Below are 26,816 nucleotides of genomic sequence, written 5' to 3' on the forward strand. Positions count from 1 at the left end.
CGATGGCCCTGGGCAGCCCTCCCAGGCTCCCGGCAGATGCTCCTGCAAAGCCACTCAGGCTTTTTATTCCTCAAGGTAGTGAGGAAGGGGATGGTGCAGGAGGGTGATTCCCAGCTGAGCCAGTGCTCCAGCAGGGACCGGGCTGGGCTGGGCCCCCCTGCTCCGGGCACTGCAGGGCCCCGAGGCCGAGCTCCAGCACGGGTGAGCAGCCGTGGGAGCTGTGCTGGGCACGGAGCAGAGCCCAGCTCCCACCCTGCTGCAGCAGCCCCCACAGCCTCTCTGTGCTGGGAATAACAGGACAGAGGATCTGCCTTCCCCCAGGCCTGGACCCCCAAAGGCTGAGGCAGCTTTTGTACATTTGTCAAAAACCTCCAATTCACGTTTAAGAAATGCAGTCATAAAGTGACATCACCCAGAGCAGAGTGGGCCCAGCCTGTGCCATCCTGCTGCCCTCCCTCCAGCCTCAGAGCCCGAGGGTCTGCACTCCCCAGCAGTGACTGCCAGGCTTCAGGAGGCCCGAGGATCTGGCTCATCCCACACCCCATGGATGGGAAGCTGAGGACGCCCCACCCTCGGCTGGGGGAGATGGGCCAGGGGCCCGCTTGGCCAAGATCTCCCCTGCACCATTCTCCTCCCCTCACAAAGAAACTTCATAAAGACAACCTCGATGTCTTTATTGTTTTCCTATTTACAAATCACAAAGCTGGCCGAAAAGCAGAGTGTGAACACGGGACGAGAGCATCGGATACATTCATCAAGTAGCACAGGAGCCGGGCGGGCCCGCTCTGCCGAAGGTGACGTGGTACAACAGAATGGCTCATACTTCTGGGAACAGGCATGTCCAACAAGGAATTACATTCATCTATCTACAAAAGCCAGAATTGCATCAAACTGCAGAAAAGCCGTAAGAACAGAAGTTGCTCAGGTGTAGTTCAGAGTTTGACTCCTCTCCCTCTGTGACAGGACAAGCTGCCTGACCTGCCCTGCGCAGGGAGGGCAGGAAGGTGGGATTTGGGACGAGAATTTGCGTAACAAAATAGTCATGAGAACAGAACTTGCAGGGAGCAGCCAGCGGGAGGCTCCCCCTGCAGCTGGGCAGGGCCTGCCCCAGCCCTGCTCTTCCCAGAGCCAAGTACCCAGCTCTGCTTCTCTCAAATTCCAATTATTCCACTATTTCCACCTGTACCCGACGGCCCGAGGTGCAGAACCCCGATCAGAGCCCCTGGGGAAGGTGCAGCCCCAGCACGGGCCTGGCTGCCAGCAGTGACATTCCCACCCCCTTGGGAGAGGGGTGGTGGCAGGAGCAGGCACAGACAGCCCGACGGCCACGGAGCCTGGGCTGGGACTCCATCTCACAGCACTGTCTGCATTGCACAGAGTCGGGCTCAGTCACCAGGTCATGGACCCAGGGCTGGGATTTTTTTCTATTTTTTTAGTACTGGCCATATTAGAACCATCCCACCTGGAAGCAGGCTGACCATACATAGCTCACAGCATCTCCCTGGAGCACAGAACACACTCTGGGCACCTTAACTGGTGAGGAGATGCAGGGCAGTCCCAGGCTGCTGCTGCACGGCTGAGGAGGAGACTCCAGCCAGCACTGCCCCAGGATCCTGGCTGGGCAGCAGGAGGAGGAGGAGCTGTGCTCCAGCCAAGGAGAGCCAGGTTTCGACTTCCAGCAGTGAAATCCAGTGGCAGCAGCTGCCCAGAGAGTGGCAGTGGCTCCGTGTGCTGGAGCAGGAGGTTGGAGAAGGGGCCCTGAGGCAGCACCACCCCAGCCAGTCCCACGCAGACCCCGCTGGCTCTGGTCTTTCTGCCAGGCTGGGATTAATTCCAGCTTCTTCTGCAAAGGAGGGGAGGAAGAGTCTCGTGGTCTTCACTCGTGGGCAGTGAGGGTGGGGCTGGTCAGGCAGCCCAGGGCCAGCCACCCTCTGTGACAGCCACGGGGAAAAGCAGCTGGCCCTGAACAAGGGGTATCTTCAAGGTCACCGAGCTCCACAGCTCAACAGGTGATGTTTGTGATCTCCCCCCTGTGCCTGGCCAACAGGCAGTGTGCAAACACACACCAGCACAGAGAATATTCCACCTTTTCCTGAACCATTTGGTAAATCCTTGTCCATCTGCTGCATTACAGGTAACAGGCAGGTGCACATCCAGCCTCTCTTCCTGCTGCCATCAGGGCAGCAGGGGCGAGGCAGCAATGCACAGGAACAGAGGGAATGCATGGAAACGTGCATGGAAACTGCAGGAATGCCCAGGAACAGCTGAGGCAGGTGCCCTTCTGCTTCAACTGACAAACCCTGGCACTCTGCAAAGGACAACAACCAGTAACAACAGAGCTGGGGCTGCTCAGGGTGAGCTGAGCATCACCAGCACTTGGGCTGTGCCAGGGGTGTGGAAGCAGCACCACGGGGACTCAGAATGCAGGAGGAGCTGCCCAGCCAGGCTGCTGCCCCTTACCCTCTGCAGGGAGGTCACCTCGCTGCCACCAACTGCCCGAGGTGAAGATTGTCACAGATCAGTGGGAAGAGCAGGAAAATGCCTCAGTCCCTCCAGAGGAGCTCAGCTTTGAGGTCTCCAAGCCTGTGTAGTGCTGGAACAGCAAAGCCTCAGGGAAAAGGCCACTTTCCATGACTTTTGAAGGTGGCTCTGTGTGCTGAGGCTGCTGGGAGGGAGGGAAGGTGCTGGACACAGGCTGGCCAAGCCCTGCAGGCTGGCCTGGACTGCTGAGCTGGAGCAGAGCAGAGGCCACCCAGCCCTAACCGAGTCTGCCTGCAGGAGCATCTCCTCATGGCAAGTGAAACCACAACCAGAGCCACTCGTTGCCTTGTTTCTGACCGGTGGAAAAGCATCTACATTCATTACAGTCCAAAAAACGCACGTTGTTAGATAGGGTTAATCAGGAGGTGAAAAACAACAAGCCACAGACAACCTACAAATGGTACTGGGACACCAGCTGGGCTGCATGGGACACCAGCTGGGCTGGCACCTGGGAGCAGCAGCAGCACTAGCACAAGGCAGAACATGAGCTTTGAAATGATTTCACTGTGACCTTTGGCTAGTGTGGCTCCAATTGGTGTGGTCAAACTCAGCCAGAGATTTCGTTTGGGAGGCGACAGGGAAGAGTCGAGTCCAGGGCGGGCTGGGCAGTGGCACTATGTGTAGAAGATGATCTCTGGGATTTGTCCATCCTCCACGGAGGTGCCGTTGTTGTTCCCAGCCGCGTAACAGAACGTAAAGCAGGTTTTGGCTCCCGTTGTTGGTGATTCATGGATCACTTTGCGCAGTCCTTTGGTTCCATAGTGGGAATCTGGACCCTGCAGGGGTCACAGAAGACAAGAACAGGTCAGGACCCTGCTGCTGCCCAGCCTCTCTGGTGGGTTTGGAGCTGTGGGAATGTCAGTTCCTCCCTTTTCCTCCTGGATTTGCACCTCAGGTATTCTGAGCTCAATCTCATCTCTATCAGAACTTAACACTAATTTAACCAGGTCTCAACAGCTACATATGAACTTTTTGAGGCCACTGCAGCAGGCTTTGCATTACACACCTGCAGGACTGACAGCTCAGCTGTCCACACCAAAACCACCACCCCATCCCCTCCCCAGTGAAACACCAGTTCAGTGCTGTGGGACAAGTCAAAAACCAGCTCTGAATGCTGGGGGTGAACGAGCTCACGGCAGCAGCAGGGCACACTCAGACCTTGGAGATTGCACCACTGGCCTCGAGGGACACAGAGGTTGCACTGATGTCTTACAGCAGGTGCCCTCAGCTGCCTGCAGCTCTCCCCACCCCAGGTGGTACCTTTAGAGTAGCACAGGCTGTGTAGTTGACGTTGGGTAAAATCTCAACAGGCTCCTTGAACATGACCCGGAAGGTGTTGGACGATCCGTCACAGCTGAAGCCGGTGTCGTTCTGCCCCAGGACCGTGTTGCTGTCTGTGTGGATGATCTGCAGCACAGATCATCCATGAAAGGGTCAGCTTTCATCTGGACACTGCCCATGAGAGTGTCCCTGAGCTAGGCCAAGCCCCAGGCACGCCCAGATGGACCAGCCCTGTGATGCCTGCACTGTCCCTCACTCCTGTCACCCATCAATGATCACAGAACCACAGAATCCCACGTTTGGGTTGGGATGGACCTTAAGGATCATCCATCTCCAACCTTCCTGCCAGGGGCAGGGATGCCACCCACTATCCCAGGTTGCTTTAAGCCACATCCTGGACTTGAACTTTCAGGGGTGAGGCAGCCACAGCTGCTCTGGGCCTCTCTGAGCTCTCTGAGCTGTGGGCTCAGGCCCCAGACAGCCCAGAACGCCCCCTCCTCACCCCCAGGCTGGCAGAGCACTGCAAGCCCACATTGTGCTCAGACCCTTCTCCCCCAAGAGCTCAGGGCAGCAGGATGAGCCCTGACAATCAGGGAAGAAATGCTGACAGCCTGCCCTGTGTGCTGGAGTGACTCTCGTGGGGACAGTCCTCCTCCAGTGACCCACACTGGGGTGGCACACGGGCACCCAGAACAGGCACCAGCCTGATCCACGGGATCCACCTGCTCTTTGGACAAGTTGGAGACAACTGAGCCTCTCCCAGCCTGCTCAGGGTGGGAAATCATGCACAGCTGCTGCCCAAACTGCCTCCCAACTGCCCCAAAGCTGGGAGCAGACCTGGGGAGATGCTGCAGTGACATGTGCAATAAAATCAAGAGCAATAATCCTTCTGATCCCCAGTGCCCCATCTGGCCCTTGCTACATCTGCCAGCCCCCTGCCCAGAGAAACACAGTCCCTCTGAACCTTTTGTTTTGTCACAGATTCACTAAAATGTGTTTGTCACCCCCAAAACAGCCGGGATTTTTAAGGTAGCAGAGAGAATTACCTGTATATTTACTTGGTAATCCGTTGGCCCGTGTATGGATCCGTATAATCCAAACCCAACTACAAATATCCTTTTGTTTACTGAGAACCTGCAGGAACAGAGCAGGAAAGTCAGTCCAAACCTGCCACTCCTGTATTGCTCCAGTACAAGCTGATACACAAATATCTCCACTTGTGCTGATTTTACATCTCTGATTTAATCAAACCTACACAGATTTAAGTGCAGCCCTTACTAAGAGGTGAAACCCTGCACAGAAACCATCAGCTGCACACTCACACCTCTGGTCCAGTGGGCATGTGTGAAACACAAAGCTGCACAATCCCATCCCCAAATTCCAGGGTCCAGGCTCAGGAAGAGTTTCCAAGTTGTGGCAAAACATCAGCACCCCCAGACACCCACCAGGCCCAGGCAGGGCAGCCTGGGAGTGTGGAACAGAGCCCACCTCACAGTGCTGTGCCCAGCAAACACCACTGGGTGTTCCACTGCTGAGCCCTGGGGAACTGCTCATGTGCTGCTGGGTATTTGCTGCACTCCAGATTTACCAAGAGCAGACATAAGGATTCAGTCACTCCTGAGTGCAGGAATCCCTGCTGCCCAAGGAAGAAGGGGAAGGGTATTTACCCCACTACAGCTCCACCTTCTCAGGCAGCAGCAGCCTCAGTGTCTGCCAGGCTGCCAACAGCATTTCTTCACCCATCCACCAACTCTTTTAGCCCTGTAGTGTTTCCACAACAAACACACTGTCCCTCACTCCTGTCACCCATCAATGATCACGGAACCACAGAATGCCACGTTTGGGTTGGGATGGACCTTAAGGATCATCCATCTCCAACCTTCCTGCCAGGGGCAGGGATGCCACCCACTATCCCAGGTTGCTTTAAGCCACATCCTGGACTTGAACTTTCAGGGGTGAGGCAGCCACAGCTGCTCTGGGCCTCTCTGAGCTCAGCACAGAGCTGTGGGCTCAGGCCCCAGACAGCCCAGAACGCCCCCTCCTCACCCCCAGGCTGGCAGAGCACTGCAAGCCCACATTGTGCTCAGACCCTTCTCCCCCAAGAGCTCAGGGCAGCAGGATGAGCCCTGACAATCAGGGAAGAAATGCTGACAGCCTGCCCTGTGTGCTGGAGTGACTCTCGTGGGGACAGTCCTCCTCCAGAGACCCACACTGGGGTGGCACACGGGCACCCAGAACAGGCACCAGCCTGATCCACGGGATCCACCTGCTCTTTGGACAAGTTGGAGACAACTGAGCCTCTCCCAGCCTGCTCAGGGTGGGAAATCATGCACAGCTGCTGCCCAAACTGCTTCCCAACTGCCCCAAAGCTGGGAGCAGACCTGGGGAGATGCTGCAGTGACATGTGCAATAAAATCAAGAGCAATAATCCTTCTGATCCCCAGTGCCCCATCTGGCCCTTGCTACATCTGCCAGACCCCTGCCCAGAGAAACACAGTCCCTCTGAACCTTTTGTTTTGTCACAGATTCACTAAAATGTGTTTGTCACCCCCAAAACAGCCGGGATTTTTAAGGTAGCAGAGAGAATTACCTGTATATTTACTTGGTAATCCGTTGGCCCGTGTATGGATCCGTATAATCCAAACCCAACTACAAATATCCTTTTGTTTACTGAGAACCTGCAGGAACAGAGCAGGAAAGTCAGTCCAAACCTGCCACTCCTGTATTGCTCCAGTACAAGCTGATACACAAATATCTCCACTTGTGCTGATTTTACATCTCTGATTTAATCAAACCTACACAGATTTAAGTGCAGCCCTTACTAAGAGGTGAAACCCTGCACAGAAACCATCAGCTGCACACTCACACCTCTGGTCCAGTGGGCATGTGTGAAACACAAAGCTGCACAATCCCATCCCCAAATTTCAGGGTCCAGGCTCAGGAAGTGTTTCCAAGTTGTGGCAAAACATCAGCACCCCCAGACACCCACCAGGCCCAGGCAGGGCAGCCTGGGAGTGTGGAACAGAGCCCACCTCACAGTGCTGTGCCCAGCAAACACCACTGGGTGTTCCACTGCTGAGCCCTGGGGAACTGCTCATGTGCTGCTGGGTATTTGCTGCACTCCAGATTTACCAAGAGCAGACATAAGGATTCAGTCACTCCTGAGTGCAGGAATCCCTGCTGCCCAAGGAAGAAGGGGAAGGGTATTTACCCCACTACAGCTCCACCTTCTCAGGCAGCAGCAGCCTCAGTGTCTGCCAGGCTGCCAACAGCATTTCTTCACCCATCCACCAACTCTTTTAGCCCTGTAGTGTTTCCACAACAAACACCTGGGGCGGGCTGGAAGCCTCAACTCTGCAGCCATCATGGAATATTCAGTTTTGGAACTGACCCTGATGCTGCAGAGGCTGAACCTTAAGTCAAACCCAAACTCCAAAAGGTCTGCGAGTGCTAGAGGTGGGAGCAGGAAGCGTTTGGAGCTGGCAGCAGTTCCCACTGCCAGGGTGGAATGGACCAGAGGATCTCACCAACAGCTCCAGTGCAACAGAATCATCTTAAAAATTGTGAAGAGCTTCACTGCTGTGAGTCTCCTTCCAACCAAGATGAACACAAAGCAGGAAAGAACCCCAGGGCTTCCCGATTCCCTCCTGTCTTGCTCTCATTTTCTGCCTTGGGAACACAAGCCTTGCAAAGCACCATTTTCCAGCCAGTCTGTGCCAGCCTAACTGGGCTCTGCTGGTTGTCCACAAGCTCAGGTCTGAACAAACTGGGTGTCAGCAGAACTTCACCCCAACCCCTCTCTCCAACAGGAGAGGTTAAGGGGCTTCAACAAGCCACACTGACACCTGGAGCAGGGAACCAACCTGATGGAGCACTGGTTACCTGTCCCCCACAAAGCATGGCAGGGGGACAACTGGTTGACATTAGGGGCACATTATGTGCCCCTAAGCTGCAGGAAGCCTTTGGGGGGTTATTTCCCTCCCTTTCCAGGGAGGCCTGTGCTGGGAGCCACGTTTCCTGGAAACCTTTGCCAACAGAGATGCAAAGTGGCAGCAGCATGCAGGTCAGTGCATGGGGGGACGGTTCTGCCCAGCAGAACACCTTCCCTTTGGGGCTTACACGCTGGAAAGTCGGGGTCTGGCACAGAACCTTGAGTGTTTAGAGCTAGAGCAGCGGGAAGCTCAGGAACACAGTCCAGGGGTGGGAATGGGCGCGAGAGCTGACCTGATCCTGTCACTCGTCCCACTGTACCCCCAGCGGCTCTCCACCTGCTGGAAGCGGCTGATGCTGCACTCCTTGCCCCGCAGGCAGCACCGGGGCCGGTCGATGAACTCCACCCGCGGCTTCGGGTTCACCGTGAAGTGCAGGAACAGGCTCACCACCTCCCGGTCCGTCAGGATCCCCGACTGGGCAGGCCCTGCAGAGGGGAGGGGAGGGAAGGGGCAGTGCCGTCAGCCTTAGGGAACCACAGAGCCCTGGAATGTCCCGTGTCAGGAGGGACCCCCAGGGATGCTCAGGGCAGCCCCTGTCCCTGCACAGCCACCCCAACAGCCCCACCCTGAGCAGCCCTGGCAGCGCTGTCCAAACGCTCCTGGAGCTCTGGCAGCCTTGGGGCCGGGACCATTCCCTGGGCAGCCTCGGGGCAAGAGCCTTGCCCTGAGCTCCATGCCAAGCCCTGCCACAGCTCCAGCCCTTCCTGGGCTCCTGGCCCTGTCCCAGAGCAGAGCTCAGCCCCTGCCCCTCTGCCTGCCCTGGGCAGGAGCTGCAGCCCCCAGGAGCCTCCCCTCAGTCTCCTGTGCTCCAGCTGAACGAGCCAAGGGCCCTCAGCCGCTCCTCAGAGCCTTCCCCAGCTCCGTGTCCCTCCTCTGGGCACTCTCCAACAGCTTTGGGTCCTTCTGATCTTGGGGGCCCCAGAACTGCATAAGCAGAAAGAATCCCTCTGGGATTTTCATGGGGAAACAAGCCTGACTCCAGCTGGGAGCAGGCTAAACCCCCATCACAGATGGGATCCCAGTGGTGCATCAGGATATTAAGTCCCAGACAAAGGTGCTGCCCTTTATCCACAGGGCAGTCACGGGCTGCAGAGCCTTCAAGGAACATGGAACTGTGATTAACTGCCCAGCTCTGTGGAGCCCAAATGCACAGGGCTACCAAAAAAACCCAAAAGCATGCAGCTGATCCTTGCCCCACTCCTTCTGGAAATGACAACACTGGTAACAGAAGGGATTTCCAAACATCCACACTGGTGGCTCACACACAATGGAGGACCATGAGGAAGAGGGAGAGGGGCTGTCACACAGTTACCATCAACTCAAAAAGTTTAAGAGTATTTTTACTCAAGACAAAGGTGGTTCAGCTCATTCCTTCAGGCATTTAATCCACATCTTGCATTTCAATAACTTTATTGTAGAACCTTGGGGAAAATGCTAATGATTTTAGCAAGACCTGGAGCACGTTCTCATCTTTTCTCCAGTAACAAGACATTTTTTCCAGAGGGATCACAGAATCACAGACTGGTTTGAGTTGGAAGGGACCTCAAAGCAGATCCAGTGCCACCCTCTCCCATAGCAGGGACACCTTCCACTGTCCCAGGCTGCTCCAAGCCCTGTCCAGCCTGGCCCTGGGCACTGCCAGGGATCCAGGGGCAGCCACAGCTGCTCTGGGCATCCAACTCAGTGATGCTAAACTCAATCTTTGCAAACTACCTGAAGTACTTTCAAAAGTGAAACTGGATAAAATGAGTTTGTTAGCCTAACACTCAAAAGCTTCTCTACAGCTGTTTGCACAAGGCTTTGAACATAAACAAGACCATTGAGTACTGGGGAAACAACAGTAGTTAAATGCTCTTTAATGTGGGGAGCAAATGCCCAGCTACTTGTAAGTCCAAAACGACTTGTAGCTGGTTAAATTCAGCATGATGTTACCCAGACATAACCTGGTCCAATGATGCAATGGGGAGAGATTCAAGATTTCAAGGAAGTCGACTCCTCAAAGGTAAATGAGCTTCTGGATACTTTGTTCAGCAAAAAATCAGCCCAGTTGATGTGTCTGAACTTATCCTGGGTTGTTGCAACTCACTTCTGCCATGTTTCAAATTACCTGCTCTAAGGGGAGGGAGGGACACATTTGCCAGTTAAAACATCTTCATGCAAAACCCCACATTTGATACCAGATTATACAACAAACTGGTGAAACCACTGCTGTAAAATTCCCTCTTTTCTTGGCTTTTGGCAGAGAGGGGTGTGGAGAGAAAAGGTTTCCCTCCTCTGTCTCTGCTGTGATCACCACAGAAATCAGAATCACTCAGAAATTCAGAGAAAGGACAAAGCTGAAGGAATTCCAAGTTAATTCCTTGTTTAAGGAACAGCTGATCATTGCAGTTCCCCAGGTTTGGGGGTCTTGGTCATCTTTTAGATTAAAGTGGATGCAGAAAACTTAATAATTTCTCTTAAAGCACAAAGGTCCAAGTAGGACAGGCAGTTTGTGACATGGGGAGGGGCACTGGCTCTCCCAGCTCAAAGCTTTCAACCCAAACATGCCAAAATTAACACTTTCCTTCCAGTGAGAGAATGATACAAGGTCACAAGCGAGGACTGAAAGAAATGGGATCTGCAGAAAGATGCAAAGATCTCTACTTCACTGAGCCAGCTCCTTCTGAAGAAATCCACATTCCCTAAGGCCACATCACAGCTGTGACAGGCCAAGCAGAGAGTGGGGACCAAGCCTGAAGCCCAGATTTTCTCCTTACCAACAGCCCCCCTCACGTGGGAACAGGGACATGAAGGACTGAGCAGCTGATGGCAGCACTGCCCTGAGGAGTGACCTGCAAAGGAAGGGGTCAGTGCCCCTGTTTGCTCCTGTGTACACAGCACTGCAGCCTGAGACGAGTTACAGTCTGGAAAATGGCTCCACTGTGTCTTTTTAGCATGAAAACTATTTAAGCCAATTGCCAGCTTCCAATCCCCGGGGAATCCCCAGAGGATGAAGTGAAAGACAACAAGCAACGAAAAGAAAACAAGGCAATCTATAGTACAAGCTGTGAAATGAGTTAGACATCTCTGTGGATCAAGATCTTAATGTAAACTTGAAAAATACTTTGAGACACAGACTAAACAACACCAATCCTGCAGCTCAAAGAACATTTTCAAAGTTTTTCAGATATGGGGCTCTGCTCTGAACAGGATTGGCAAGACAGGGCCAACACCACCACAGGCAGAGAATGGGGAGAAACATCCCACTTCTCTTTGGGAACAGGCTATGATCAACACCAATTATTTGCAAATCCATTAGCTTTGTGTAGTTTAAACCCTCGGGATGGCTGGGAAGGGGAGCAGGTGAGCCCCAGTTTGGATCTTTGCTCTCAGCTGAATGGGACAGTAACCATCCAACCATGCTGTGAGAGCAAACACAGCTGTGATCCCCCTGCTCTTCCCAGGGGAGCACCACAGGCTCTAACATGAGTGAATGGGCATGGATGAAAATGGCATTCAGACAGTAGACTTTGTAATCATAGAATCACAGAAGAGTGTTGGAAGGGATCTTACCACCTCTTGCCACAGGCAGGGACACCTTCCACTACCTCAGGGCACTCCAAGCCCTGTCCAGGCTGGCCATGGACACTTCCATGCATGGGACAGCCACAGCTGCTCTGGGCACCCTGTGCCAGGGCCTCACACCCTTACACTACAGAATTTCCTTCTGACATCCAGTCTAACCCTACCCTCCTTCAGGAGGCCATTATCTCTTGTGCTGTCATTCCAGGCCCCTATGAAATGTCCCTTTCCAGCCTTTTAGGGGGAGAATGAGGGAAAATGGGGAGGAATCTGCTATTGAAATCACTACAGCATACACAGAGAAAACTCCCTTTTGTGTGATTGACAATCTGTAGCTGAGGGAAAGCAAAGACCAGGATTGCCAGAAACACCTTTGTAGAGTTACCTGCTGCAAACTCCTCAATAGTCATCAGTGGGAAGCGGATAAGGGAGAGAGCTTTGCCCAGAACCTTCCTCTTGTTCTCTGGAATCACCTGGAGCTGCTGCCGCTGACACTCGGCCTCCGACCAGCGCACCACGGCATTGAACAGGCGAACCTCCCGGATCCCCAGGGTGTCCCTCTCCAGCACTGCCACCAGGGTGTCTGCAGGGCACGACAACAGGCACAGCTTCAGCTCTGAACCCCACACCAGCCCCTGCACCTCGCCAGGAGTGCCCCGTGCACAGCCACGGTAAAAGAGGAAGCGGCTGAAGCAACAGCATCTCCCAAAAGTGCTGCCTGCAGCCTCTGAGGATGATTTATCTGCATATTCCATCAGCAAGGAACTCACTGGAGCAGCAAACAGAGCCCAGTTAATTGGCATGTTAATGCAAGTGCAGGAGGATGAATTGCAACTTGCTTGACGTCAAATTTGGATGAAACAAGCGGCATGAAAGCCAGAAGGTGACCTGTGCCTTACCTCCACAGCCCATCTCATTAGAAGAAGGTTAAAGCCTGAATTTTAATGTTCATTAACTGTGCCCAGCAAGTTTGGAAACTGCAGACGGTAATTAAAATAGCCAGTCCTTGCTTCCAAAAACACACCACCTTTTTAACTCCAAAACCTGACAAAGACTTGGGAAAGAAAGCCAACTCTACAAAAAAAGGCAAGTTTACACCCACCCAAAACCTGCCAACATCAACACAGGAAGCAGGCTTTGTGTAATGCCCAGAAAAATCAAGTTGCACCAAAGTAAGCAGATTCCAGGGTATTTCTGCAGGCAAGGCAGCAAACTCTTTGGCAAACCCCCTGTCTCCAGCCACTTTGTGCCAGAGCCTATTCAACTGATTGCTCCAGAACAGCCAAGCCACGAGTGCCAGGCATTATTAACCTGTAACAACTTTGGAGACAAGCTGGTTATGAAAGCAGGGAGAGAGAGGGAGGGGTGGAAAAGAGCTTACCCAGGTCAATGTCTGTAAACCCCTCTGCATTGAGGGCATCTGAGGTGTTCTTGTCTATGTTCTCCAGGCACAGGCTGGCCAGCTGGGGCTCATCAAACAGCCGGGCCTAGGCAGGAAAGAGCATCATTAACAGAAAAGGTATTTTAAAGTTTACACTAAGAACCCCCCTTCCCCTCCCACAGCCCATCTTCATTAGCAATACCATGCCTGACTGCACCAGGAATCCACTGGGCCTTTCACAAGCAGTTAAGCATGACAAGGCAAACACTAGAAAATTCTGTGTTTGGCAGCAGCCCTGGTTCAGCTGTGCATGTCTTCAGGCACGTCTTTGTTTTAACATGGCCTGGTGCAGGCACCAATCGTGCTCTCCAGCACCACACTGACCCTGTCAGCTCAGAACAGGCAATTTTTACATCATTTTTCTATTTACAAAAAAGCTTTGCCCAGTGACTCCAGGCCTGCTTGCTCTAGGAATAATGCAGAGGGAGCTTATTCTGTAAGAACAGCCACACTGATCTTGTGCATTAGCAAGAAAAAGCTGTAGCAGCAGTGCCTGTGTGTCCTGGGGAGCCCTACAGGGTACACAGCCTGCTTTAGTGCATTTCCATGTTTTGCACAGAAACAGCTACTCTAATCCAGTTACCTTAAAGAATTTGTCCCAAAATAGGTTACTATTCCAAGAAAAGCCTTACACAGCCTGGAGAGCTGCTCAGAATTTCTCTGCCCAACTTAAGTGAAGTCTTGTAACAATTTTGCTGCCACTTCAGATCGGCCTGGACTGCCACGTGTTAGCAGTCCTGTGCCCAGCATAAGCAGAAATGGGTGGAATACACAAAAAACCACTAAAAGACCTCTTACTTCAGTGCTTTGGTTTTGTTGTTTAGGAAGGAACTGCCTTGACTTCAGACCTAACAAGAATACACCAGACTTGAACTCGCTGCCACAGGTAAGGTTTAAAACTCGTGTTTTGGGCTGGGAATTCCATCACTCAGGAGCTGCCTTCCAGCATCTTCTGCTTCAGCCCTGCTTGTGGCACGCAGAGCTCAGCAAGGCCAATCTTTGTGCTGAGACCTCAAGAGCAGGAAGCTGAAAGAACAAATTCTCAGGGCCCAGGGAAACTTCAGCAGTTGTCACCTGCTCCGGGGGCTGGAGGGCTGCCAGTGCCTTTACACTCTTGGCATCAAGAGCTGTGACTGACTCAGACTTTACTACTGTAGTGGCTCTTTGGACACGTGAGGACTTCAGTTACACTCACAGAGCTCTCCCCCACAGCAGCTCCAGGCAAGCTTTATTTCCTTGCTGATCAAAGTGACACTTGGATGTGCGTCTGGCATGAAAGAGGATCACAGCTCACTATGAGGCACAATCAGTGAGGAAAGCTGTTTGCCTCTGATATTTCTGCCACTGATCAGCAGTTGTTTGAGACAGACAGTGACACAGCTGCTGGACCAGGGGATTGGGCAGACACACACAAAAGCAGGTTTGGGGCTCTACCTGGGATCTCAGATCCATGATCTTAAGACTATTGGGCAATGTCTTTTACAAGATATATCTCAGGTCTGTAATTTACTGAAGAGGTTGTTGGTTTGATGCAGTGAAAGCAGAAAACAGGTAGGTTTTCACACTGCAGACCAGAAACAAGAGGGTTGTGAGAAGAGATCCTTTCAGTGAGGTGCACCTAGCCATCAAGATCAGGCACATTTCTCAAGCAAGACCTGCCTCAAACATCTCAGACTTGATACAGAGAAATAGTGAACATAAAACTAGATGGGAATCATCACTGATGATTATACAGAATGAACAAGCCACAAACAAAAGGCAACAGGAAAGCCTTTCCCCATCTGGCATTTGACTTGCCTCAGTGCCACTGACAGAGTACCAGCCAGTATTTTGGTTTTGGCACCTGAAACACAAGGATACCTTCCTCCTTTGCCAAAGAAGGACCTTAGTGACCTGTAAGGAAGTCACCATAAATATAAATATTACCTTGTCAAAGCTACAAACTCAAGTGCAGAGACACAGGAAACCACAAAAAATCTCTGCATATGGAATACCACAAAGCCAACACCTCTAACCCACCACTGAGCAATGGCTAGCCTTAGATGCCTCCCCAAAACTTCAGTCTACAGGAAAGATACACTCCCAGCTCCTGGCTAACAGCTCCTGATCTTTCAGAGTGCAACTCTGGGAAGTACAATGTGGATCCCCCCCTGTCTCAAATCTTTCAGAGTCCAACTCTGGGAAGTACAATGTGGATCCCCCCCTGTCTCAGGGGCTTTGCCATGTGTTCATGGCACATGGAAAAGGGCCAGGTTAATGAGGATGTGTGAAGAAGCCATGGAGTGTTGCAGCAGTAGCTGAACCTAAGCAGTGACAAGTGTCTACAAACAGAAGTGGGACATGGAACTACTTTGAGAACTGATCCAAATATTTAAACTAAAAAAAAAAAAATCCCAGTCTAATCCTGCTTCAGGCCAGCACTGCTTCAATATCTGCACTGCTGGTGCAGCCACTGCCACCCACATGGTACCTACAGGCAGAGCCTGAGACACCTGTACTCCTGACAAGGGGGAGAATGCAGCAGACAGGAATGCTGGGTGAGGCAGGCAGTCCCTCAGAGCCAGGCCACCTTAGTGTGCTGCTTCCCAACTCAGTGCAGCTGGGAAACTCCTCTGCAAGCTCTATTTAACATCAGACAGCACAGCAGCTTTCCTGAGCTGGCTGATCAGAAATATCCCTCCAGAGCCACTCCAGTCTGCCCATTCCCTAAAGGAAAGAAAGTCACACACAAAGCCTGTGTGTTTCTTATTCCTGTAGCACCCAGAACAGGGTGTCCCTGGCAGTGCCAGACTCCACCACACAGATGACAGCACTGTGGATGTCACCAATGTGGCATCAGCTGTCTGAGAAAGAGTGACAGGGACCAGAGAGAGAAGACAGGGCTGGGAAATGGGGATGAGTGATGCTCATTTAATCAACCTGGACACAAAGTCTGATCTTTTCAAACTAAGCAGAAGTTGTAAACACTGTTTCCTACTTTTCTGCTTCAAGAGTCAAGTGGAAGATGGAGGAGCCCAACCCTCAGAGACTGGATCAGACCCAGGGCCAAGGAACAGCTGCTCTGGCACTCTGGGTCTGTGAGCCTTCAGTGCAGGAGGTGGAGCTGGAACAGGCTGAGGAAGAGAGCACCTTGCTCCTCTCCCAGCAAAATAAACCAAAGCACTCATGAAAAGGTTTTCTTTCACCCCCACTTCAGGAAAAGTATTGCACAAAAGTCCTTCAAGGAATGGCTGAGCAGCCAGACACAGCACTGAGAGAAAGCTCAGCATTACCAGTCCTGATTCTGTAACACACGGAAATCCTCTCATTCCACTTTTCTTCTTGGCAGATGAAATCTTTCCACCCTGTTAACTCCATCCCCAGCTCACACTCTGGAAGGAACCACCTGCCACAGTGAAACAGAAAGATCTGAAACAGCAGCAACATTTGCTGTATATTGTTCTCTGTAAGAACCTGCTCAGCAGTGCTGGACTCCTGTGAGGAAGAATTCAAAACGACCCAGAGCTGCTCCACTTTGGATGATCAACTCTGGAACACCCAGAAAATTCCCATTTTCTGACTGTGCTGGACCCTGCTGAAGGCAGATGATCACAAACTCACCTGAGTTAATAGCATGAATGCATTGTCTGCTCTGAGGTTTTTTTTAAGAAACTCCACACAATGAGCTTCAAGGGCTGGAACTGCATATTTCTTAGCTGTGTAAAGTGTTGTCATAACAGTCTCTGGTCCAATCTGAACTTCGTCTGAGTAAAGAAATCTGAAAACATGCAAACAAACATTGCTGTGGTGAATTAAGATAACGGTAAAACCCCTTCAATTCAGAGAAAACATGTTTGTGCCTCTGCCTGTCATCCTGGTCCATTTCCTCTACTGGAGAGATAGAAGGGTTTTCACATCCTTTCCACTGACTCTGGTTTACCAAGATTTTTTTTTTTAGCAGACATTTTACAGTTTAACAGCTGGGATTTCCACTGAAGCAGCTCAATCTGCCTTGCATCTCACTACCAGTGAGCTCTTAGCCTATACCAGGCTAAAACAGTCCCTGGCCAAGGGCACCCCTTAAAATTCGTATTTTTGGCTGTTCAGTTAGAATAAATAAGGACAGATTCAATCTTGCCTGCATCCCTCAGAAGAGAAACTCCATTTTACACTACTAATTCAGAACTGCTGAGAAGCACTCAGACATACCCATCCACTGCACACGAGGTGCTTTACCCACACTCCCCTTTCTCATCTCTCCACTTTACAGATTGAACTGTTTCATTTCATGACACAGATATTTAAGTACAGCTCACAATGTAACTTCAGCATCAAGCAAGAGTTAACTGCAGTGAAAAGCAAGGATGGCCACGCTGCAGCAAAGCACCAGCCTTCACTGTTAGGCCAAAACAAGGAAGCACATTAATGACCTAAAAAACAAAGGAAACCTGACTGAGCCCCCTAATACCTGAACTCACTGGCCAGAGACAGCAGGAACTGAGAGGCTGAGCTCAGTAAAACTTGTGATGCACTGCTGCTAGTCCTTATCACAGAATTCCAGAATGCTTTGGCTTGGAAGGGACCTTAAAGACTGCCTTGTTCCAGCCCCTGCCATGGGCACAGACACCTTCCAAAGCCTGCCCAGCCTGGCCTTGGCACTGCCAGGGATCCAGGGGCAGCCACAGCTGCTCTGGGCACCCCAAGCCAGGGCCTGCTCACCCTCACAGGGAACAATTCCTGTCCAATCTCCCATCCAGCCCTGCTCTCTGGCAGTGGGAGCCATTCCCTGGCTCCTGTCCCTGCAGGCCTTGTCCCCAGTCCCTCTCCAGCCCTTCAGGCCCTGGAGGGGGCTTTAGGCTCTTCCCAGAGCCTTTTCTTCTCCAGGCTGAACAGCTCATGTAGAGGTTTTGGTTTTTTTTGCTGTATCTCCTTTAACCAGTGCAGCATCTGCCAGTCAGGATCTCAAGGACACAAAGCACAGAGATGCAGTATTGTGTTAACTGTGCTTGGCATTCCTATTCCACAGGATATTTTGGAAACTCCAGCAATGTTTTGCTCTGCATTCCTCTGAAGGGGGGACAGCAGCAGGTTGTGTGGCTGCTATTCCTGGAAGCTTCATGCAGCAGCAGGGCTCTTCCAGGGGGATGCCAGGCAGCATTCCCATCTGCAGCAGAGGAGCTCCTGCTCCTCCAGCTAGAGAAGACCAGGATGTCATTCAGGGAAGCATCCACAGTGTGATCCACAGGCAGGGAAGCATTCTCACTGCTGAAAGCAGGCTTTTGTGCTGCTCCAGGGCATTTGTCAATAGCAGCATCATGCTACAGGTTAATCAATGTATTTTGCACACACCCCTTCTCAGCCCCATTTGCACTGAGCAATCCTTTCTATTCCAAGATTAAAAGAACACAGTGGCTCTAAAAACAATTATTTGTTTACTTTAGTGTCTGTGTCAGTATTTCTGTTTACCACAGTCCAGTGTGTGCTAAGAGAAACAACAAGAGTGAAAAAACTGTGATACTGTGAAAAAACCCAGTATCAATTTAAAAGAACATTTAGACCGTAAACCCAGACAATCAGATGTGTTCTTATCTTTGGGTTAACATAATAATAATAATAATAACAATAATAATAAATCTTTTACACAATTACAGCAGACCTATTAAAGGTCACTAGCCCACAAACTCCATCACAATCCAGCATCCAGATGGAACCCTCTGCAGAACATTCAGGATGGGCACTTTGTCCCTGGATAAGCTCCTGATCCTACAGCATTAGATCATGGCTTGGACCAAGTCCAGAGACATATGTAAGGATCAGCTGCCATTCCAGATCAGTGTTTGGAGGCACTGGTTTTACTCCAGGAACTCACACCACATAGTTGGTCAGCTCTCTCCTGGAAAGCAGCACCCAAACTTCCTCTGACACATTTAAGCTCTGAGCATTTTAAAAGCAATTTAAAAATTTATTTCTAGATTTAAGCACCCAAGATGTCACTGGACCATTGGCACAGCTCAGAAGCACTGAGGTAATCTGCAAAGACTTCTTCCATAAAAAAATGTAAATATTTCTGTCGAAATTCACCTAAACTCATCACTTTGTCTTTTGAGATGATGGGTCTCTTCTGAAATCACTCTGTTTAATCAAGTGCTGAAATCTCAGCACTGGCAGGGAAACATCAGGATTTTTGCCTCTAATTCACTGGATATTTGGGCCTCACAAAGATTTAAAGATAGTTACAAGCTCTGCACTCCAGAGAGATCCACATGGCTGATAGGCACACACCAATTAGAGGGATTCCCCACGTGCTGGTGTCTGCTTTAAAGTGAGCCAAAGGGGAAGGGGCTTGGGGCTCTCAATTATTTCTGGCCTTTCCTTCTAGCCCAGATCAATTTTAAAGTATTCCAAGACAGCACAGGCACAACCAAAGCACTTTCTGAAGGTAAAGCAAAAAGTGTGCCAGAGCTATATATAGTGACTGCTCCCAGCAGGAAGTGAGTGGGGAACATGTCAAGAGCACAGGACTGGAAACCCCTGGAAGTAGGTTACAGAAATCCTATAGAAACAGGACAATGACTTTCCAGCATCCATTCAGGATTGCTGCTGGATGTTGTGCAGCACCAGCCGAGCTTAAAGGAATTGGTGAATAGGATGTTACAGCCCCTTCCTCCTCCTCCTCCTCCTCCTCCAGCACACAGACTTGCAACACACACTGGAAACGTAAATTCAAACCCAGCTCTCAAAAAGAGGGATAAAACCTACACAAAGGCTGATACCACATGGAATGGCTGAGATTTATTACACACCCCTGCTTACCTGTTACAACTTGCTCATGACCTAAACAAGCTCCAAGTGTTTGTAACTTACAGAGCTTTCAAAAGATCACTTTTCTCCTCTTCTCTCAAAGAGCATTAAGATTAAACAAAACCAATTAGCGAATAAGCTGTAACACAATGGCCAATATTATACTTTTTTTTTTTTTTTTTAATGCAGTAGCTGCAGTAGACTTTTACCCAAGAAAACAGGGATTTAACAACAGCACTTCAATACCATTGAACAGATCAAAGAGGCATTTCATTTTGGAAGTTAACAATCTCCGCTCTACAAATACTTCCCTGCTTTCATTAAAAACATTTTTTTGCTACACTAAATCTGTGCATCCCAGTTATCCTGTGCTTTAGAAGCAGCTTACTTGAGCAGAGCTAGGAAGGCAGCAGGCTCCACGTCAGGCAGCTCAATCTCTGTGGAGGTTGTGGCCATCCCACCATTAAACATCGCATCGAAGACAGCGCTGCCCACGGCCAGCACGAACCTAACGTGGAAAAAACAAACATGCAAATAAAACCTTATGTTAAATCATATTTATATTCCAAAAAAATCCCAGGCTGGTTGCTAATCCCCAAAGCCACCCTCAGGGAAGGCAAATCGTTTGTGGAGTTAAAGCAAAGGTGTTTTGCAAGAGCAGGGAGGGTCAGGTTTGCTGCTCCGTAACTGCAAAGCACCAAAGCTGCAAGGAGCTTCCTTCTGAGCCCTGTCCTGGCATCCAGCACAGGAATGGCTCCCCAAAGGCCAGATTTTGGGAATTATGGAATAGAATATACATGCTTTGTAAAGCCCCTGTAGGAGCCTATGTATCATCCCAACGTTGACAAGCAAAGAAACAGCAGAGCTAAGGAGTTCCAGCTCTTCCAGTGAACAGCCCAAGTCTTGCTGCAATTTCCCACAGTCACCTATTGGAAACACTTATGGAAAACTTGTCACTGCACACTACCCACAGGCCCAGGCACACATCTTTGGTGATGGCAGAGCAAGCTCCCAAAACACAAAACTGCACCAGCAGCAGCACTGGGAGCTGCAGAACCCAAGGCTGGCATGGGAGCTGCCCTCCACACGTTGCTGAGAGCTTCCATGGAGATCCTGCTCTGGGCTCAGGCCAGAGGGAAGAACAAACCTCCCTCAGAGCAAACCAGCACAGAGAGGTGCACACAAACCTCAGCACTGCTGGGAACTTACATGGTAATACTGGCACAGAGAAGGATGTTATCAGCTCTAAAGAGACTGAAGGCAGGAACTTGCACAAAACAGGTTTGACACCAAAAATGATGTCCCAGCACTCCCATGCAAACAAGATGATCCCCCCAACAGACATCTCCTGTTTAGGAGGAGGCCCAGGCCTGGGCTGCTGAGGGGCCTGTGTATATTTAAGCTGCTGTACCTGCCTCAGGACTTAGAAAGCCATTTTGAAAACTTTCTTGTTCAAAAATGCAGAGGTGAGCTTTTGCCATGAAGGATTCCTGTGTCTGCCACCACGCAGCTCCCTGAAGTTAAACTGAAGGTCACAACTCAGCACAGAAGGGAAGCAGAGCAGCCCAGGCTGCAGGAGATGACTACAACCACTTCTCTACCAACTAGGAAAAGGAAAAAGCTGGAAAATTCCAGGTTCTTACTGCAGTGGTCTGATGCACTCTTCCAGAGAAGCAGCAAGAACTGCAGGCAGAAATCCATACAAGACAGCAGGCATGGAGCAGAAACCTCCAGCCCAAGGAAAGTCCAGCACTATGGGGGAATTTCAGTCAGATTGAACAGGAAATTACCTTTTAAAAGTAGGAAATTTCCATTTAAACAATGCTTTCATTTTCTCACTTTTCCCTCCCCTCCCATCCAGAGGAGGCTTCCCAGGGATACAATGGAGTGAAGCCCCATGGATGTGCCAGGCTCATTTGCTGTGACGGAGTTTGGCTGACGAGCTGGCTCATTGTTCCTGATGGGCTCAGGGAGCTCGGGACAAACCACAGTGGTTACAAAAAAGTACACACATGCATATTTCTGTCAAACCATTCTCTAGAAAAATGTCAAGAAGAAATAAAAACCTTCCTCACAATACCAGAATTGCCAGATGAAACAAAAATCCTTGTTCCTCCAAAAGCAGCGATGGTGGCAAAACAATTGCTGGCTTTGTCTGATACTAAAAATTAACATATATTAATGGCACTCTCAAATTTTCATTCTCACAGCCAGCACAGTATAGGTCCTCAATGAGCAAGAGCCTTCAGAAGCTATTTGAAAAGGGCATTCATTTAAAAAAAACTCTCAAATGTTTGCTTCCATTTCAGTTGGGGACAAATTAGTCAGATTTTGTAAATTGCTGAGCCCTAATAGGATCCCAGGAGGTGCCAGAGATACACAGGAGTCCACATTTGAAGTTCTCTTAAAACACTAAGAGAACATAATTAACATAAGAAAATCCCTCTCTCTCTCCAGTGTTTTCTTAAGCTACTCTAAAGACACTCCAGGAAAAGCAGGGATACTCACCACTCCTCCCACACCATCCACCAGCTTCCCCCAGCCATGCAGGAGGAAGAGATGGGGTTTGTTTCAAATGGGAAAATCCAGCAGAGGGTTATTTTTAAATACTTTTGTGGCCAAAACAGAGTGGACTACTGAAAGGAGGCAGAGAAATAAGCAGAAACAGAACTAAAGAATTAAGAAAGCAACACCCGATTTCTCCTCATTCCCTCTGCACCAGGAGGAGCCAAAGTAAACTGACGGTCAGCAATAAGAGTCACAGCAACTTCCTTGAGTTAATTTGTCTTCAAAAAGATCCAAAGCTGACTACAGGCTGTTGAAAGCCTGCAAGAAAATGTCTTTCCTTCTGCTATTTTGTTTCCTGTCACAACTTCATGCTCACCTTGGCACCATTTGTCACCTGGTTTCAACTGCACACCCACCACTGCTGCTCCCTTTCTAGGCACTACAATAACACCAATAACAAAAGAAACCACTCAAAATCCACAACTACCCCACTGCTGCTGAACAGCTCCCTCCTCCATCTGCACCACTGCAGAGAAACCTTAAAATATCTATTCTAGAAGAGCTGGCACAGGAACACAGCAAAACATGACATGCTGGAGCTCGGTGACACCAGAGGTGATGAGAAGCTGCTGCTGCTGATGGTGTGTGGGCTGCAGAGGATGCAGACCCCAGGTGAAAGGAGCAGGAGGCAGGAGCAGCCCTGCACAGGAGCAGGAGCCATGGGACACAGGAACTGTGAGTGAATACACACCCAAGAAAAGACAGGATGGGCTCAGAAGAGACTCCTGGAAACAACAGCCAGAATCTTACTCAGGCTGTCCCCAAGCTGTAGGTCTCCCTGGAGCACACACAGGGCTGCACCCTCACATGCTTGCCCTGTCACTCTTGGGCCCTGTTTTCTGGCCAATTAACAAGTTTAATTATGACACCCATGCAGTTCCTGGCTGATGAGGTTTAGACATTTCTAATCCCATTGATACGGTGCCCAATGAAGCAGATCTGGAAAAAGACAAAAAACCCTTCCCTCTTACTGCTGGGTCTAATCAATGTGTTGACCTTGGCCATGCTGGTGCCATGAAGCTTCAAGGCAGCTGCTGCACCCATCTTCTTCATGGCTGATTCAGCAGCAAGAAGGAATGAGCTGAAGGCTCAGAGACAGGGCCTGCTTCAGGGTAGGCAAGGAACTTCCACGGGGGCCTGGAGTCTCCTCCAGGTGGGAAACACCTGATCTTCTCAGGGCTGCAGATACTTGGACAGGTGACCCTTCAGTCAAACCCACTTACATCTTTTATCTACAAGCTGGGCTCTCACACACAAAATGAATGTTTGCTCTTAGCTGCTCTGTGAGGTTTCTTTTGTTGTTTGTCGTTTCTTTTTTGTTGTTTCTGTGGCTTGATATGAACTGCTGAGGCACAGAATCCCAGAATGGTTTGGGTGGGAAGGGACCTTAAAGCCCATCCAGTGCCACCACACCTCCCAGTGTCCCAGGCTGCTCCCAGCCCTGTCCAGCCTGGCCTTGGGCACTGCCAGGGATCCAGGGGCAGCCACAGCTGCTCTGGGCACCCCAAGCCAGGGCCTTGCCACACTCACAAGGAAGAATTCCTTCCTGACACCTAATCTAAAAATCTTCCCTCCTTTCAGACTAAGGCCATTAACTGAATTTTCCAGGCACACTCAGAAACACACCTGAACCTACAGCTCTGTCAGAAAACTCTTCTGGCACCAGCACCTGTAGACAACATCACCTGTGCTCACTGGGCACACACCACTTCATTATCTCAACCTACAAACCCTCCACACTCCCTCAGCTCCATCCCGGAGAAGACTGACCAGGAATCACCTGCACCATCACTTCCAGCTCCCACAGGGCTGAATCTCTTGGATTATTTGTGCTTCCCAGTCTGCTGCCAAAGCCATTCCCAGCACACCATGAAGTCATATTGAGGATGACAAGCAGGGTGCTGCAAACCACTCCTCAAGGCACCACAAGGAGCTGTCTGAGAACACTGTTTAGGAGTTGCTCCTCCTGCAGCCATGCTTGGCACCTGGCCTGGTCTGAAAATTTACACAATTTAACCAGAATGCAGAAATACTTACCTGGGAGCTGTGCACTACTGTGCCAGGGGTGGTTTAGATTAGATATTAGGGAAAATTTCTTTACAGGAAAAGTTGTAAAGCATTGGAATGGGCTGCTCAGAGTGGTGGTGGAATTACCATCCCTGGAAGTGTTCAAAAAACCTGTGGATGTGGCACCTGGGGACATGGTTTAGTGGTGAATGTAGAGGTGCTGGACTGATGATTGCATTTGATGATCTTAAAGGTGTTTTCCAGCATTAATAACTCCATGAGTTTATGATTTCAGACATCTGACGAAGCACCAACATCTGCCCTGGTCGCTGAGGCAAAACAGCATCCCTCCAACTGAACCCATGGCTGCTTTGCAACTCAATTCTAACACAAAGTATCTTCTGCTGTGGGAAAACTGAGCACAGAAGGGGTCTGGGTGGTTTTATTTTAGACTCTCTTATTTCTGAAATAACTGCAGTACTTCATGAATCACCAGGATATCCCAACTGTAACATCACACAGACGAGTTTTACTAAAATCTCTAGAATCCTTAGGTGGGATGTCACACCATGACACACTCCATTCTATCTTTGCCACCCAGAGCACCAGATGAATTTCATAGCAATTAAGGAGCATGCCACTTCAGGGACAATTCTTTTTTTTCCAAAGCTTCATTTATTTTCCATTTATTTCTGGGCTGAACATCACCTATCCCCACCCAGCAAGCCTAGTTCTCAGGGTAGGACCAAGCTTACCCAAATACTAATTAAGCTTCAAATCATAAGAGAGCAAAGCTGACACCCTAAACACTAAAACCAGCCTAGAACAAGTGTGGTTTGTTCTAAAAATGAGAGAAAAGGGGGGGAAATCTGAAGGGGGAACTGCCAGTAACGTGAGCACTTAGGAGAAAAGCAATAGCTGGAAACTGTTTGGAGTGAGGCTCCCTTTGCCAAGCACCACTTCCAGGTGCACCAAGGAACCTCACCCACACAATTAAAGTTGGTTCCATCTCTGAGCTCTTCCCTGGGAGGCCCTTCCCGGGGTAGGAGGAAGAGGGTGGCACACATGGATTCACTGGAGCTCCCCCAAGGAACCAGCTGAATGTCAATCAGCCACATCAGATCTGCATCATCCAGGTGGAGGCGATTCCCAGCGCCTCTGAGCTGCAAATTCTTAAATGGCAGCTCAGCCTTAAGCGTTATTCAGGCCCAGGTGTCATTCTCAACACAGCTCCTCATGGTAGTGGATTAACCCCCAAAACACAGGGCTTCAGAAAAGAGTCAATAAAGGTAATTTTAAAATTGAAATGTTCCAGCTGAAATGTGGGGTCTCAAATCATTGTTCCTTCATTTCCATCCCCAAAGCTCCCACAGATTTTGGCGATCCCTGTCAGCAGGGATCAGACAGATGAGGGAGACTATTCCTCCCCTCCTCTGCTTCCCACCAAACCAAGGGTTACTTCCAAGCGAGACCCAGGGATGTGGGGTTTTCCATGCTGTGTCTGTCCCAGTCACGCCATCCCTCTGGGTAAAACATTCTCACCCAAACCCTGGACACATCCCAGGATGGTGACCCTGAGGAGAGGCACAACACTGACCCAAGGCTGGGAGAGATCTGGGGCAGCACTGACTGACCACAGTGGGGGTGCTGTGCTCAGGACATGTCCCTGAGCAGGGGGTGAAATGTGGGGTGCAGTTATGTGACCCCTTTTTCTCTCCTCACAGGGGAGGTGCAGCAGCCCAAACCCTGCACTCCTGTACCCCACACGATGGCACATCACCATCCGAGGCTGCAGGAGAACCCACGGCACTCCCAGGGCCAGCTCTGAGGGCAGTTTGGGGATGAGGGGCCATCCCTGATGGAGACCAAAGGGATCATCCCTGAAGAGGATGAAGGGCCATCCCTGAGGAACTGTTCTGAGAATAAGGAGACATTCCCTGAGGAGCAGTTCTGGGGGATAAGGGGACAGTTCCCTGAGGAGAAACACGAGGGAGCAAAGGGAGCAATCACCGAGAAGCAGTTTTGGGGGATGAGGGAGTGATTCCCTGAGGAATAACATAGAGGGGTGAGGAAAGCAATCTCTGATGGGAAGTGAGGGGGATAAGGATGCAGTGCCCCGAGGGAATATGTGAGCTACTCCCTCAGGGAATAAGGGGGGGGAGGAAAACGGAGCCATCCTCGAAGGGCAGTTTGCGGGTTGATCCCTGACAGGAGGAGGAGGAGCGATGCCTGAGGGGCACTTTTGTCAAATAAACGGGCGATTCCCTTTATCAGTGTGGGGAGAGTGAGGGGATGCCCCCAGGCCCACCGGGCCGGCCCCCACGACCCTCCCGAGGCCCGGGACCCGCGGCCACCCCGCAGGGCCATGGGGATGGCTGGCTGCCCCCTCACCCCTCATCCCCCATCCCTCCCGCATTCCCGGCTCCCCACGCGTGGGATCCCCGCGCCCCCCGCCCCACCTGTGCGCCGGGATGCGCTGGGAGCCGCGGCCCTTCCCCACCAGGAAGTGCACGTCGCTGAGCACCTCGTTGTTGAAGAGGAACGCGAACCGCTCCTGCACCGTCGGCTTCGTCGCCTGCCAGTTGTACACCGGCTCCCGCTGCAGCGCCCCGCCAGGACCGCCCGCCCCGCCGGCTGCCCCCGCC

At 50.8% G+C, this 26,816-nt stretch overlaps 1 protein-coding gene across 2 annotated transcripts; it reads right to left on the minus strand.

Annotated features, from left to right (window-relative positions):
- Window positions 1–649: 649 nt before the first annotated feature.
- BTBD2 (BTB domain containing 2) lies at window positions 650–26,810 on the minus strand. 2 transcript variants are annotated; one of them, XM_039696678.1, is made up of 9 exons: window positions 26,631–26,810; window positions 19,985–20,104; window positions 16,417–16,573; window positions 12,757–12,862; window positions 11,761–11,958; window positions 8,047–8,239; window positions 6,413–6,500; window positions 3,802–3,948; window positions 3,156–3,317 (listed from the first exon to the last, which is right to left on the minus strand). In XM_039696678.1, the coding sequence occupies exons 2-9, from the start codon at window positions 20,065–20,067 to the stop codon at window positions 3,156–3,158; spliced, it is 1,134 nt and encodes a 377-aa protein (XP_039552612.1). In that variant the 5' UTR covers window positions 20,068–20,104; window positions 26,631–26,810. The 2 variants fall into 2 exon arrangements, with proteins under 2 accessions (XP_039552611.1, XP_039552612.1); XM_039696677.1 differs by lacking the exons at window positions 16,417–16,573; window positions 19,985–20,104; window positions 26,631–26,810 and adding an exon at window positions 16,089–16,333 and having other exon boundaries at window positions 650–3,317.
- Window positions 26,811–26,816: the final 6 nt, after the last annotated feature.

Source organism: Passer montanus, unplaced genomic scaffold (assembly GCF_014805655.1).
Source record: "Passer montanus isolate IOZ18808 unplaced genomic scaffold, ASM1480565v1 scaffold114, whole genome shotgun sequence".
In the NCBI taxonomy this organism is placed as follows: domain Eukaryota; kingdom Metazoa; phylum Chordata; class Aves; order Passeriformes; family Passeridae; genus Passer; species Passer montanus.

Bases quoted from the DNA above. Each gene is read 5' to 3' on its own strand.
- BTBD2 (XM_039696678.1), bottom strand. From the start codon at position 20,067: ATGTTTAATGGTGGGATGGCCACAACCTCCACAGAGATTGAGCTGCCT. The intron at 16,574-19,984 runs GTAAGCTGCTTC...GCATGTTTTCAG, and splicing joins GCCTTCCTAGCTCTGCTCAA to ATTTCTTTACTCAGACGAAG. The intron at 3,318-3,801 runs GTACCACCTGGG...TGACCCCTGCAG, and splicing joins CAGCCTGTGCTACTCTAAAG to GGTCCAGATTCCCACTATGG.